This window comes from Peromyscus maniculatus, chromosome 11, assembly GCF_049852395.1.
Source record: "Peromyscus maniculatus bairdii isolate BWxNUB_F1_BW_parent chromosome 11, HU_Pman_BW_mat_3.1, whole genome shotgun sequence".
Lineage (NCBI taxonomy): Eukaryota > Metazoa > Chordata > Mammalia > Rodentia > Cricetidae > Peromyscus > Peromyscus maniculatus.
Genome location: NC_134862.1, coordinates 45,486,472 through 45,501,340, shown reverse-complemented (window position 1 = coordinate 45,501,340; position 14,869 = coordinate 45,486,472). Strand labels below are relative to the sequence as shown.

Genomic DNA, 14,869 nt, shown 5'->3' with positions numbered 1-14,869 from the left:
AATGCTCCCTCCCTATGTGACAGGCCTCTTCTCCAGTGTGCTGTTCCTGGTGACTCAGAGGCTAAAATCACAAACCCTGTCCTCTGTTCCCACCTCCCTCCTGGGCCCTGAGAATGTATGTGCATTACTCAGGCACCAGCTCCTCTCCTGTAGGTGGGTAAAAGCTGTAGGTGGGTAAAAGAAGACCAGTCTGGCATAAGTTCCTCCAGATATGGCAGATATGAGGTCTTGATTCCCTGTGACGCTCGGGAGAAACGACAGAAATACCACTCCGCGTGTGCAGTGTGCTGGCCTTTTATTCCTGGAGTGGTGCAGGCATAGGGGGGGTCGGCAGAGTACGGGCTTCTAGCTGGCCCAGCTCCCGCTCTCCAGACGGGAGTTTGCACTGGGTGCCCAGGAGGACCCAGAGCTGGGGTGCTCAGGGCAGGGACGCAGGCAAGGGGTAGAGCTTTGGCGAGAGCAGCACCATCTCTATTTCCAGCGCCCGGTGACTTTGGCCTTCCCACGGGTTTTGGAGCTGCAGGAGAAGCAGACCCCGTGAGATGGAGGGAGAGGGGGTAACAGTTCCCAGTGGGGCAGAGGGCAGGCGAAGGAAAGCTAAGGGTTGAGATGGACACCCTGGAGCAGGGGTGGGATATGACAACGGCCTTGCCCCGCCCCATCCCACCCTGCACGGGTAAGCAGTGGCTAAGGCTGAAAGAAGGAAGCTGTGAACGCAAGGAGAAGAGGGAGGGCTGGGGTCCGAACCCTCACAGCAGGACGGGGAAGAGAGAGGCAGGCTGCACCGTGAGAGAGGGGCCGTGGACACTTACACTTTCTGGTTGTCATTGATCCTGTTTCGCAGGACGTTGATCTGGAAGGGAAACAGGGAAGATAAAGGCTAAAGTGGGGGGTTCATTCAGTGAGGTCTGGGAGGGGGAAGGGGGTTCAGCATAGGGGTGCAAAGCGGGGGGAGGTAAGCACCAGAACACTGCGGGGGAGGGCTGAATGAGTCGAATGGACTGATGGAGGACAGGGAAGGAGGCTTTGAGGGTCAGCCTTGGTGGGGAGCAGGTCAAACCGGACCACGACCGAAGGATGGGCACAGTGAGCCGCTCACCTCGTACTTCTGCTGCTTGAACTTCTCCTGCAGGTCGAACTTCTCAGCCTCCAGGTTGTGAATGCTCTGCCACAGCTCCTTGGCCTTCTCTCTGCGGGAGCCGCAGTGGGAGGGGAGGGGGGCCCAATAAAGACCGTGGCTTCGGCTTTCCCCCTGGCCCCGACGGGCCTGCACGGTCCCCCAGCCTGCCCTCGCACATTCAGGTCTGCAGAGGGTGCCTCCAGCCTGGGCTATGGGCCTGGCCATTCTGAAATTCTGGGTCCCTGCTACTGTGCCCAGTGTTCAGGGACAGACACCAAGGGCTGCCAGAGCAGAGTTCTGAGAGTCCTGGTACTGTAGAGCATCTAGTTCAACCCTCCTTCCCCACCTTCTGCGTGAAGGTGGCCAAGCAAGGGCTCAGTTCCTCCCTGTCAGCAAAGCTCCCCCGGGAGGCCTGACCTGTGAGGCCCAGCACCAGCCCTGGTCATGAGCCTTGGTAAATGCGTGAGGGAGTGCCTCCCCCTGGTGGTTTGCAGTAAGAAGTACCCTCCACCCCACTCTAGAGAACACGGCCAGAGGCCCCTCAACCAACTGGGCCCACCTCAGCTGGTCTTCATTCAGGTGGTCGATGGCCAGCGCCTTCCTCCTCTCGGCCAGGATCTTCTTCTTCTTCTCTCGCTCGGTCTGTCTCTTCCCACTCTTGCGCTCTGTCTGAAGCCGGCGGGGAGCAGGGGCACTTGTCTGGAGATGGCTCCTCCCTGTGCCCTGACCCTCCCTGTCCCCTGACCCTCCCTGACCCCTGACCCTGGGGACATAGGGCCAGGTCCCTATCCTGTTGCTCTAGCAACATGACACACCATCACCTTCTAGATCCCCCCCCCCCCGGAGAAACTGAGGCCGGGGCAAGGAGGAGGCTAAGTGCCCTCCCTCCTCCCACCACAACTCCTCCAACCAGGTGTGCTCCCCTCCCAGGGAGCACTCTACAACTAAGGGAGGACTCGAGGTTTTGTACCCACCTGAGCTTGCTAAACCAGGAAACCATGAGAGAAAGACCCCGAGAGAAAGACCAAGACCGCCACAGAGACACGGAGAGAAGCAGAGTGGGAGACGGGAAGACAGTAAGGACAGGGTGATTCGGCTGCTCAGCAGGGGCTGACTGCTGTGCTGAGCACAGGTCTGGGGCTCAGGGAAGGGAAATGCTTAGAACATTTGCCTGGTATGGTCACTGTGAGGACAGAGACACAGGGGCAGAGCTGGGGGCTTAGGGTATCTAAAAGAAAATATTCCGATGCCTCCATGCATAAAGAAAATCGGGCCTGGTTGGGCACGGTGGCCCTTGCCTTTAATCCCAGTACTTGGGAGGCAGAGGATAGGTGGATCTCTGTGAGTTCAAGGCCAGCCTGGTCTACCTAGTGAGTTCCAGGACAGTCAAGGCTACACAGTGAAACCCTGTCTTTAAACAAACAAACAACAACAACAAAAAAGATGAAGAAAGAAAATCAGGCCCCAGCCCTGACGGGGTGGGGGGCTGGGGGGCCTGAGGGCGGGGTATCTAGTAGGCGTGAGCGTCCACGAGCAAACCACCTCACATCCGTGCAGCACACACTTGCCATGCTAGCTCGTTGCCTCCCTGAAGCTGCAGGGCAGGCAATACCAGGCCATGTGAGGAGACAGGATCGGAGGGCATAGCAGGCCATGCTGCTGTGTGTGGCAGAATCAGCTCTCCAACCAGAGCTCCAGGACCCATGATTCTCCCGGTTGCACCCAGTCACCTTGGGGAGCCAGCATGAGGAGGCATATTAGTGTTCTAACCTTTGCCCACAGCAGAGTGAAGCCACGGTCAGGCTGATAGCCAGCTTGGGGTGTGGGGGCGTGGGGGCTAAGCATGGGGAGACCTTAGACTTCAGCACAGCAGTTGGGAATTTCTTCATGGATCCAGGCAGCCTTGAGGATACACTGAGATCTCCTGGCGTCCGATGCCGCTTCCCACCTACCTTCTGGATGTACCCTCCAAAATGCATCATGTTAGACAGAGCCTTCTTCTTCCGGGCCTCATCCTCAGCCTTCCTCCTGTTCTCCTCCTCCTCGCGCCGGGCCCTCTCTTCCTGATTTCAGGGAGGGCAAATGAACGCATTAGTGTCGAGGGTTGGAATCCAGATTCTGGGTTGAAGCTGGTGTTCTTTACAAATGAGCTCAGCTTTCTTCCCATTGGACAAGGAGCTTTCCGAGGTACGCTCTGGCACAAGATGGGCAAAGTGGAGTTTACTGAATGGGTAGATGAACTGTTGTATGAATGAGTTAATGAAGCACGGATTCACATCTGTAAAATCCCACCATCCCACCATCCCCCCGCCCCCCAGGCTGAGAGGTCCTCTGTCCTCACATCCTGTACTAGGGAAGGGATAGGGGGTTAGGGGATCTTAAAATCATGAGCACAAGGCCCCAGCGAGTCTGTCCTGTTCATTGGTGTGATGCCAACACTGCGCCAATGACCTGAACTTCTGTGATAAATGCTGCCTCTCAGACTGATGCCTGTGAATAGAGAGGGCACTGGGACTTGTGGGTCTCCCTGGCTAGCATGGTCACTCACAGCCAAGCGGTTCTGCCGTTCCTTCTCCCGCTCGTTGCGAATGCGCTGCTGCTCAGCCCGCTCTGCCCGCCGCTTTTCCTGGGGAGAGAGGTAGAAACTCCTGTGTGTGCCCAGGAGGGGTGTTATCCCCAATCCAGGGACTGGGAGGTGGCCCTCTTCCACACGCTTCTGCTCTCAGCCTGCTCCAGGGACGCAGATGGAAGTGGCCCATCACAGGTGGAGACCGTCTCCATTCTGCGGGAAATGCCAAGTAGCTTCTCTTGTCTCCCTTAAGGGCTGTATCCATGCTCTGGCCCCTGTCCCGGCCCTGGCAGCTTTTCTGTGCTCAAAGATACATGACTGGAGTGCGCATCTGAGGAAAGCAGGCCGGGTACGGAAAAACAAGGAATCATATAATCTCCTCTCTCAGAGTGGAATTCTGGGTGTCACCTAGGATTGCTCAGGCCGATCCCGCATCTCCTCCAGTAGTGAGGCAGCTATGCCCCATGGGTAGGGAAGAGGAACAGGGAACACAGACTTGACTGCTGGTCCACAGCCAGTGGTGCCTGGTCAAGCCCAGCTAGAGCCAGAACTTATCAGGCTGCTATTGGCAAGGAGCATCCGTACTGATAGGCAGGTGGCAGGGACCCAAGGAGAGCAGCATCCAACAGGTTGGCAGCTTGAGGCAGACTGCGGAGGGGGAGCGCGCGGAGGGGGGAGGGCGGGGGAGAGCGGGGGAGGGCGGGGGAGGGCGGGGGAGGGCGGGGGAGGGCGGGGGAGGGCGGGGGAGAGCGGGGGAGGGCGGGGGAGGGCGGGGGAGGGCGGGGGCGGGGAGGGCGGGGGAGAGCGGGGGAGGGCGGGGGCGGGGAGGACAGGGTGGACTGTGGAAGATTGACACCTACGATCCTGTCTTTGAGCGAGATCAGCTCCTCCTCCTCCTTCTTCCGGTTCTCAAAGTGAGCCTCGATCAGCGTCTGTAGTTCATTCAAATCCTTCTCCATGCGCTTCCGGTGGATGTCCTGTGGGGAGAGCCTGGCTGAGCCTGACGCACCCGTGAAAAGAGTGGGCCCAATGCAAAAAGTACTAACCGGGCATGGGACCTGAACCTCTGCCGTCCCTACAGCGTCCTGCCCACGGCCTGCCCCAGCCCACAAGATCAGGAGCTCGGTCACTCATATTGGAGTCCTTGCCCCCACCCCAAGCCGGCCTGCTCGACCCGCAGCCACCACTCACATCAAAGTCCACTCTCTCTCCATCGGGGATCTTGGGTGGCACCAAGTTCGGCATGAAGAGCCTGCTGCAGAGAGGAATGGAGAGTCCAGGGGTCACCAAAGCGACTGGGGAGGTGAGGGACCATGTGTTCCTGGAGCCTCTGGGGCTGGCTCCCAGCAGGAGTGTTCACCTCTGTGATGATGTCAGCACCAACATCTACCTCACTTGCTCAGACTTTCAGCGAGTTAATTTCATTTTGTCCTCTCACTAGATCCCAGAAGGGGGCAGCGCTGAGCCCCCCCCCCCCCATCAGGAAAATGGAGGCTTAAAACTACACAGCGGGGAAGCGGAAGAGCTGAGCTTGGATGGTGTGTCCGTGTTTGGGTGCCCCCCCCTCCCCCCGTGGATCTCTGATTCTTGATTTCCTCACATGCTCTTGGGCCTTTGGGAGCTAGAAGGAGATGCTCCAGGATATGCAAGGCAGCTAGCCAGGAGAGGATGAACAGAGCTAAGACCCACACAGGCCACTGGAGGCCATGAGGGTGCTAAGGCGCCATCTGCTGGCGGTATAAGCATTGCCAAGAAGGAAATGCTCCGTCCCAATGGCTCCCCACTCAGAGCCTCCAGATGTGGTTCCAGGTACAGGACAAAGCTGCCCTGTTCTGCCCATTGGTAGCTCCCCGGAGCTGTCATGCCTAGATTGGCACGGTTTCACTGCTCGGCTCCCCGGAGTTTGCGCCCCTTTCCCCCTAGGTCCCACCCTAATTGAGAGGGAGGCCATCCTGTGGGATAGGCAGCGTGTCTGTCCAAGGCCATGACTAGCCCTTCCCCATTCTGTAGATGAAAGTAACTCCATCCATGTTAGGGCATAATTGGTAGTGAAGTTCAGGGTGCAGTTCATCCCCTGTTCTCCCCCGCAGGCAGAGATCTCTGTTCATGCTCGCTATACCACATGCCCGCCTGCCTCTTTCTCATCAGCCTCCCTAACTGCCCTCTGCCCCCAGGGCTTTACTACAGATAGGTGCATCCCACTCACCTGGGCTTGGGTTTGGACTCCTCTGCTGGACCGTCTGGAGGAGGGAGAAGGACGTATGGAGTCAGCAAGCCTGAGTAGTCCCAGCTCCACCCTGAGCTGGACACCTGTGGGTCTCTGTTTCCCCGCCAGCACAGGGAATCTCCCCCAGCCCTGGCAAATCTGGACTTCCATAGTCACCAACAGGCACGAAGGTCGCCTGGAGGTGAGGTCACAGAGCTTGACTGGCTGTGTCTACAGGGACACTAGACCTGGGGCCTCAGAGCCTTTGCTCATCTGTTCTGGGTTGGAAGATTGCTTCTCAGACGTCACAGTAATGCAGGGTCTTGTGGGAAGGTTCCCAGGGGGCTCCAACCCTAGAGCCTTTCTCAGATTGGCCTTAATGTTTTGGGCCCTGGAGTTCCTGGTGGCCACAGGGCCAGGGAGGTAGTGGGCATGATTCCAAGGCCTGGCTGGCTATCCCCCCCAAACCCCCAAGCCCCCAGCCTCAGTGACTGGAGCCAGCTGATAGAGGCTGCAGCCTGCCAAGGACCTTGATGACGATGTCGCTACAGCATGGAGCATCTATGTCTTGGAAGTCCATCCTACCAACACCAGACCTCACCGGCATTGCCTGGGTGCCAGGAGCCTAGGGTGTGAATGTGACTTCTGAGTCCACTACCCTTCACAGAGTAGGGGGGCTAGATGCTGGTTCCTTCTCCTTTTGGGCACTAAGGCCCCTTCTCTGAGGTAAAGAGGACAAAGGTTCAGAGCCACCCAACCCCTGCAAGTGCCACCAAGTTCTGCCTTCTAACCCTTTCCTGTATAACTTCCGGTGGAATCCCCGGGCACAGTCTTCCTCAAAGCTACTGTGAGAAATTCCCCTGTCATGTCTGACTCCTGTGCTGATACCCAGCACTTACCTTCAGCGTCTTTGGCTTCTTCATCTGGACCAACCTCTAAACAAAACACGAACAATCAACAGAAGTCCTATTCTGAGCTCATTTCCCTGGGAGTGCGCCCATGGTCAGGCATGCACGCCTCTTCGTTTGTAGGGTCAGCCATGAAAGAAGCACTGGACTGCTGCACACACACACACACACACACACACACACACACACACACACACACACACACCCCAGCCCAGCCAGGAATGGCAGGCACACAAGCTAGAAAGCACCTGGCCAACTGGCTTCTTCAAACACCACCCCTGAGGCCCTTGTCCCCTTACCCCGGCGTACCTTCTGCTTTGGTCTCCTCTGTCTCAGCCTCACCCTCGGGCTCAGCCTCAGCCCCGCCATCCTCCTCCTCCTCCACTGCCTCCTCTTGCTCTGGAGAGGTGAACCAGACACCATGATCAACCAGGCCCCTCTCTCAGCAACCAGACAGCACCCCCAGAACAGAGATCAGCCTGGGAGGGGTGGGAGAGGACTAGTAATATCCAGGTTCGCATGATTCGGGAGCCTTGGTTCGTTCCCGGTTGGCACCAGAAGGCAGCAAACTGGAGCTTACAGCCACACCCAGCCCAGGCCAACTTCTGTAAGCAAAGGTTCTGAGGCACACAGCCTCATTCACTCATCCACACTCTCATCCATGGCTCAACCCCACAAGTGAGGGGGTGCAGCTGGGACTGTGGGTCCTGCCAGCCCGAAGAGTTCACTCTCTGCTCCTTTGCAGGAAAAGTGGGACCCAACAGAAGGGTACCATCTGGCTGGTAAGTGTCCCAAATTTGCCACCCCGGGAGTTTGGAAATCAGAATGGGGTCTTCCACAGTGTGGACACCCATTTGCCACCTGGAGGTTTCTGGACAAGCCAGATAGTTGAGGTGGGAGCACGTGATGTGGTGGTGGGTGCTATAGGGAACACCAGTGATGGAGGACAGCAAGACTCACTGCTAGGGAACAATTGGGGTGAAGGACTATCCAGCCTCTTTCTGCCCAAGTTAGAACTTGCTCCTGTGACCTCCCTGGTGATATGATTCCATCATCTTCCCTAACTTTTCACCCTGGAGGCTCCAATCAGTGTCTGGCACCACAGGACAAGTCCTGACTAAACTGAGGTGCCAGGGAAGGTCTGCTGTGAATCCAGGGACTCTTCAAATCTACAGACCCTTCCTCCATGTCTAGCAGAAACCAAAGCCACGAGGTTGTGCGGGTGGATGAAACGCCCAATATTTAGAGGGTTGTGCTACCCAAAAGGTTGCCAGGAATTTCTATTTTCATCATTTGCTTGGCAGGATGTGGACCCCGCCTCTCCCAACATTCAGAAGGGACAGACAGATTAGAGAGGCAGGATGCCATCCAGACCATGACTCGGCTTGGCGGAAGTGCTTGTGACATTCAGTGATGGATAGGCTGACAAGTGGTGGCCTTGGCAGAGGGAGGAGAAAACATCTCATGACAGAAAGAACCGCCCGAGGGAAGAGGGCACCTCCACACGCTCTGCTCATCCCCTCCGGCCTCCTTTCCTAGGACTGGGTCCTCATTGAGGTCTGGGGTACTTCTTTCAACCCTGCAGGAGGTTTGCCAGTAGCGTGAGAATAGAGGAAGATGGCCAGTTCTGGGGTCCGCCTTGAGGCCACCATGCTGGCACCTCTTCCATACACCCTAGGCTTCATCTCTCTGTGCCACGTGCCCTTGGTCCCGTGGTCACACACAAGCCCAATGAGCAGGTCACACTTAGGGCCTCCCTTGGACGTCACTGTGGGAAAGCTGGTCCTGAAATTAAGCCCCATTCTGTCTCCTTTGCCCTCCTGTTATCCCTGCGAGCAAGTCCAGCCTCCCCCCACCACTCGGCAGCACACATCTGAAGGCTTACATCACACCCTCTCTGCTCTGGCTCTTCACAATCTTCTCTGCTACACTCTCCAGCGACTTTGTCCTCAGAACCCTAACCCCTTGGCCGCTGTGCCTTGGGCAAAGCAGGGAAGGTCCCCACATGGAACACTGCCATGCATGGCAGAGCAGTTGGGTGGGGTTCATTCGTGCCATAAGAACCCCTCTGTGACCACACGTGGAGCGCAGCCCAGATCCTTCCCACTGCCCACCCCAGAGAAAAGCCAAGAAGGAAAGGAAGGAATGGTCAGGGGGTCCTAGGGTCCTGGCTTGAAGTGACGGACCTTCCTAGCCCAAGCCCAGAGCCCAGGGGAACGGGAGAGCAGGGGAGAGGACAGAGGAAGCTGTATACCGTCTTCGTCTTCACTCCAGTCTTCCTCTTCCAGGCGCGCAGGAGGTGACAGCCGCAAAGGGAGCAAGCGGAACAGGTTAGTGTGCATGCGCAGACAGCCTGGTGGCGGCAGCGGCGGTGGTGCAGGCCACAGCCAGCCCAGAGTTAGGCCTGAATTCCCATCCCCAAGCCAACACTCAAGCCACATGGCAGGCTCACTCCTCAGCGACATCCCCACGCCTCAAGTAAACAGACACCATGACACTCAGTTCCCGATCACTACTGAGAACAGAACGCCTAAAACCAAGCGGAGCCTGGCACCTGAAAGTATTCAGCCCCGGCCTGCTTCTAGGCTACAGGTCCCAGCTTCTCCCTCACTAAGATAGTGGACCCCAGTATCAGAAAATGGGAAAAAAATTTACTCCCTCTCCATCTTCTCCTACATTCCTGCCCTGAGTGAGTTTGGGGACTATCCCACAGAACATTCACAGACTCCCAGAATCACATCTAGGACCACCACACTGGGGGTCATACCAAGGGAGCCGGCCTGGCCTGTTGGAAGGCATGGACTCATAATCTGAGGGGGCTGACTGTGTTTCCCCATTGTTCTCCATGCAAATCTCTGCTTAAGGAAGACTTTAAGACACCAGCAATGGTGGCACACGCCTTTCATCCCAGCAGGCGGATCTCTGTGAGGTAGGTTGGAGGCCAGCCTGGTCCCCAGAGCTAGTTTTAGGACAGCCAAGGCTACCCAAAGAAACCCTGTCTCGAAAAACCAAAAAAGATATGTGTGTGAGAAAGAGAGGTGGTGAGGGGAGGTATCTTAACAGCAATGGGAAGATCCTTTGCCCTAGAAAAAAAGACCCTTAAGACTCTCTGCCCTGTAGGTTTCAACCACTCATCTGGACCCTTCTTTTATGAGCCAGAGGCGGTGCCTTGGACCATGCAGGACAAGTAAGGCAGAGGCAGATGCTGCAAGGCGCTCACTCCACCGAGAACTTTGACTCCTAGACAGAAGCCGCTCTGTGTGAGTGTGTGTGTGTGTGTGTGTGTGTGTGTGTGTGTGTGTGTGTGTGTATAGTAGCCAGGCTGAAGGTCCCAAATCTAGCTGAAGTCTGTTTCCCAAACCCTACCACCAAGAGCCTGCTGTAAAAAATCCCCCAAGGCAAGGGAATCCCCAGAAGATGGAGTCCCTTCTATGGGGAAATTGCAGGCAGCTGGGCTCTTGATTCAAAACACCTTTTTGAAGCTGGACATGGTGGCTGTGGCTCATGCTTGTAATCCCAGTACTGAGCTGAGGCAGGGAGATGGCCACAGCTTGAGACCAGCCTGAATTATAAAAAAAAAAAAGCCTTGGTCTGGAGATTATCTCAGTGGTGGAAAGCCAGGTGGGCTAGGATGAGAGATCTTTCTAACGGCTCCTAAAAACCAGAAATGGCATCTGTGGACCCTTTGTGCTTGTGGCTCCTATTTGGCTACATGACCCCAGAACAGGCGTAAAGGAGCAAGAGACTCCTCACTTTTCCCAGAAAGCCTGAGGAGCGAGGGAGGTGTGGCTCCCTAGACAGTCAGAGACCCTTTTCCTTGTGTCCACACAGGACATGACTTTCCCAAACCACGGCAAGCCGGGCTGCAGACTGGTGTGGTATAGAAGCCAAGAGCCACAGGGTCATTCTGGGCCTTCCAGGAGGAAGAGGAGAGGGAGAGGGAGAGAGGGAGAGAGGGAGAGAGGGAGAGAGAGAGAGAGAGAGAGAGAGAGAGAGAGAGAGAGAGAGAGAGAGAGAGAGAGAGAGAAGAGCCCAAGCCGAGGAGGGTGACATGTCATCATATCTAAGACGAGGGGACAGCAAGATGGACCTTTGACAGGTTATAATAAAGCTTCATGCCCATAGGAAATGTCCCAGGTAATGGAGCACTTTCATAGCCACATTTTCGAAAGCAATCAATGGAATGTGCTTCGGTTTGTTCATGGCATTATGGCTGTGTTTGTTTGATGGACTTATTTTTTCTAACTTTCAATTTAATTTAACCTTTTATATATATGGATGTTTTGCCTGTATGTCGGTGCACTTGTGTGCATGGTGCCCGTAGAAGCCAGAAGAGGGTGTCAGATATCCTGAAACTGGAGTTACATATGGTTGTGAACCACCATGGGGGTAGCAGGTATTGAACCTGGGTCCTCTGGAAAAGCAGCCAGTACTCATAAGTGCTGAGCCAACTCTCCAGCCCACATATCTTGAGATATGTGCTGAAGTAATAAAGTGCGTATCCGGGAATGGTTTGTGGTGCCTCCTCAGATCAGCTGGGGCAGAGATGAAAGGTTGGCCACATGGTTATGATTGCGGAGGCTGGGTGACGAGAGCGTGAGGGCTCGTTATTCTTCTCTTCCTGTCTTTATACATTTCGAAGTTTTCATGGTAAAATACATGTATGTATGTATGTATGTATGTATGTATGTATGTATGTATGTATGTATGTATGTTTTATATACATCACACACATATATATATATATTATATATACATATATGTGCAAAAGTGATTACTGGGGACATCTCTGCTCAGCTAGGAGTTCAGGGCAAAGAAAGACAAGCTATTATCCCAGAAACACTGGCCTCCCAAAACTCCCCTCTGGCTCCCCATGTGCCCGAGGTACATACCTTCCACAGCTTCTGTTCAGAAGAGAAGACCAGGGCGAAAGAGAAGAGAGAAGAGGTGAGTCAGTTTCCAGCCGCACTGCCCTGCATCTGTGTGAGCATCCCCATGAGCGCTTACCTTCCTGTTCCCTGCGTATGAAAGAAGACACTGTCAGAACCGCTGCACATGCTACACACACACACACACACACACACACACACGCACACGCACACGCACACGCACACGCACACCCTCCACACAATGACCTTTCCTTGAAGCCAGCCAGCTGCCTTTTCCACTCCCTTCTTGTGCAAATGGCACCCCATCTTCTGGCTCGCCCTGCGAAGGCCCCCAGCAGCCTGACCCACCCTTCCCAGGCAGCACTATCTGCCACTGTCCCTAGCAAACCTCTAAGTCAACAATCATCTCAGCCTTCTTCCCACTTCTGCCTCTCACCTCACCTCTGAGGTTCTCCCGGGCAGTGCTCCTTTTCAGAAAGCCCTTCCCTCCCAAGTCTCTCTACAAAGGCTGCCAGGTGAGGCCTACCTTCTCCACACAGCTGCCTCTGACCACCCCAGTACCCACTCTCCCTCTTCCCTGAGCTCCTGCAAAACCTCGGCCACATCTGCCCATTACATCCCTTTGCTAAGCCCTTCCGTGGTTCACATCTCAGCGGCCCAAATGGAAAGGAGGTTCTGTGTGGGTCCATCTGACCTCCCTGACAGCATCTCTACTCAGAATACTTGTTGGAATGCCTAACTGTAGCTCATCTTTGGCTTCTCCAGGACAGGCCTGTAGATAGGCACTATGAGGGACTAGGGATCTGAGAAGGAGTGATACTGCTGTGCCCTGGGGAAGGATGAGGGAGGCCACCATTTCTGTGACCTCAGGAGAGCTGTTGAACTGTTAGCAGTTTCAACAGGCCCAGCTACTCAGCTTCCCCCCCCCCCCCCCCGCCCCGATGGCCAGGGCACTAGCTAGTAAGACCCTGCTGGTCCTGGAACTGGGTCCTGTGTTCCCAAAGTCCCCAGTCTGAGGTTGCCTGCTATCCAGAGCTACAGAAATGGGAAGGAAGGGGAGAAATCCCAGCTCCAAGTCCTGGAAGCAGGTGTAGCCCCTCCCACCAGGTCGTGGGGGTTGCTGGGCAGCTCACTGGCTGAGTATGAGGAGACAGTGCGCGAGGCGGGACGCTCCGATACTTACTCCTCCTCGTACTCCTCCACCACCTCCTCCGTGTCAGACATGGTCTCGGCTCTCCCTCCAGAAAGAGAAAAAAACATCATTGCAGGCAGTCAGAGAGAGGCGGCTGCCCTCTGCAGGAGCCTTCTGCACCTAGCTATACAGGGCTCCAAGAAGCCTGGGGATGAGTTCACTGTGTGACCCACGGGACAAAGCCAGTACCTCCTTCTGCAAGGAGGCAGCCAGGACCCCTGAGTCACCGCAAGGCAGCAACTGGTGTTCCCCCATTCCTGGCCCCTGAGCAGGCATGCCACCCTGGATTTCTTACGTTCCTCTTTGTAAGTCCCAAAGAAACGTTAGTTGTGTTTCTCGCTTCCCAGGGGAGCAGAGAGTCCTAGTGGATGGCGCCCTATTTCTGTTCTCACTACATAGGTCGTCCTGACACAGAGCTCCCTTGGGATACGGATGACACCAACTCTAGCCCTGCACAGCACGGAAGTCAACAATTAAAAGAGATAAACAACTGGTCTGTTCTCTCAAGCTACGGCTTGAGAAAAGCCAACCGTGATGGTCATACGCTGTGTGACTCCATTTATAACTTTCTGGAAATTGCAAGGTTATAAATGTGAAGAGTAAGTCACCAGGGCTCATGTGGAGGGCAGGAGGGAAGTGGACATGGTAATAGTCATATGCATGAGGGACCCTTGCTGGCCTTTTTGAAAATTGCATAGTTATTTATTTATGTGTGTGCACACGAATATCACAGTGTGTGTACAGAGGTCAGAAAACAACTGATTTTCCTCTTCCACTATGGAGGTCCCAGGGATTGGACTCAGGCTGTCAGGCTTGGTGGCAGGTTCTTTTACCTCTGAGCCATCTCCCAGGTCCCCTTGTGGGTCTTGACTGCAGGGATGAATACATGAACATACCCAGGTTAAAACTGTGTGGAACTCAACCCACACAAAGCGCAATTGAAGCTGGGGTGGTCTAAGTGAGAGCGTGGATGGACTGGATCTGTCTGCACACAAGTTGTGATATCACATTATAAAGTTTTGGAAGTGTTTTGTCTGGGGAATGTAGACAAAGGGACACAAGAAACTTCTCTGTTTTCTTTCTGCCTTTTTGGGGGGACTTATTTTTATTTTTTATTATGTGTGTCTGTATGTGAGGATGTACACATATGAGGGCCGGTGCCTATGGCGTTCAGACGAGGAATTCAGATTCCCCAAAGCTCAGTTACAGGTGGTTGTGAGTCACCTGACGTGGAAGCCAGGAATCCACCCTGGATCCTTAAATATGTGCTCTTCACTGCTGACCCATCTCTCCAGCCCTTCTGTATTACTTCCTAGACTTGAGTATCAATCCGCACAATCTCAATGAAGATTCCAGCTTTAAAGCTTTCCTGGGAACCCAATTGAACTATTCCTGTAACTGTGGCAGCAACCATGCTGGGTTCCGGCTCTCCTGTGTTAGTTTGCAGAGATGTGGGTGTGCTTGTAGCACAGCTGAACCACGGTCCTCTCTGAATGATGGAGGGAGTACAGATACCCTCAATAAGGGCCTGTAAGAGGATCCAGCAGATGTTAGTGAGTGGACGCCTAGGCATGGCCAGGTGTAATAATGTCCATTCATAGTCACAAGAAGCCACAAGGAGAGGTGGAAAGAGCAAGGCCTCAGTGCGAGGGTCACCTGGTGCCCTTGAGTGTGACCTTGGAAAGGTTATTTCATTTTCCTGCACCACAATTCTCTTTGGGAAAGTTCTCCTCCCCTGCGGTGTATGCAACAGAATGGACAGATTGGAGATAGTGTAAAGAGCCTGGCCTGAGAACAAACTCAACCCGTATTATTACAAGCCAGTTCCCGGAGGCATATCAGTGCCTAACGCGGGGACACTGTCAGGTTGCCTGAAATTTGGACAATGCCCCCTGTTGTTACAAAGGAGAAGGAGCACACAGTGTGGCGGGCTCGAGCAATAGAAGCACGCTGATTGACAGGACCACCCCACAATTTTCCCTTGT

The 14,869-nt window shown here is 54.8% G+C and overlaps 1 protein-coding gene across 3 annotated transcripts; it reads right to left on the bottom strand.

Annotated features, from left to right (window-relative positions):
- Positions 1-278: 278 nt before the first annotated feature.
- Positions 279-12,930, bottom strand: Tnnt2 (troponin T2, cardiac type). 3 transcript variants are annotated; one of them, XM_076547457.1, is made up of 14 exons: positions 12,876-12,930; positions 11,811-11,821; positions 11,696-11,707; positions 7,113-7,202; positions 6,795-6,830; positions 5,896-5,929; positions 4,881-4,941; positions 4,550-4,666; positions 3,669-3,746; positions 3,073-3,183; positions 1,680-1,789; positions 1,100-1,190; positions 813-853; positions 279-517 (listed from the first exon to the last, which is right to left on the bottom strand). In XM_076547457.1, exons 1-14 carry the CDS (start codon positions 12,914-12,916, stop codon positions 472-474), a joined length of 879 nt encoding a protein of 292 aa, XP_076403572.1. In that variant the 5' UTR covers positions 12,917-12,930; the 3' UTR covers positions 279-471. The 3 variants fall into 3 exon arrangements, with proteins under 3 accessions (XP_076403572.1, XP_076403570.1, XP_076403571.1); XM_076547455.1 differs by lacking the exons at positions 11,696-11,707; positions 11,811-11,821; positions 12,876-12,930 and adding an exon at positions 9,058-9,283 and having other exon boundaries at positions 4,881-4,944; XM_076547456.1 differs by lacking the exons at positions 11,696-11,707; positions 11,811-11,821; positions 12,876-12,930 and adding an exon at positions 9,058-9,283.
- Positions 12,931-14,869: the final 1,939 nt, after the last annotated feature.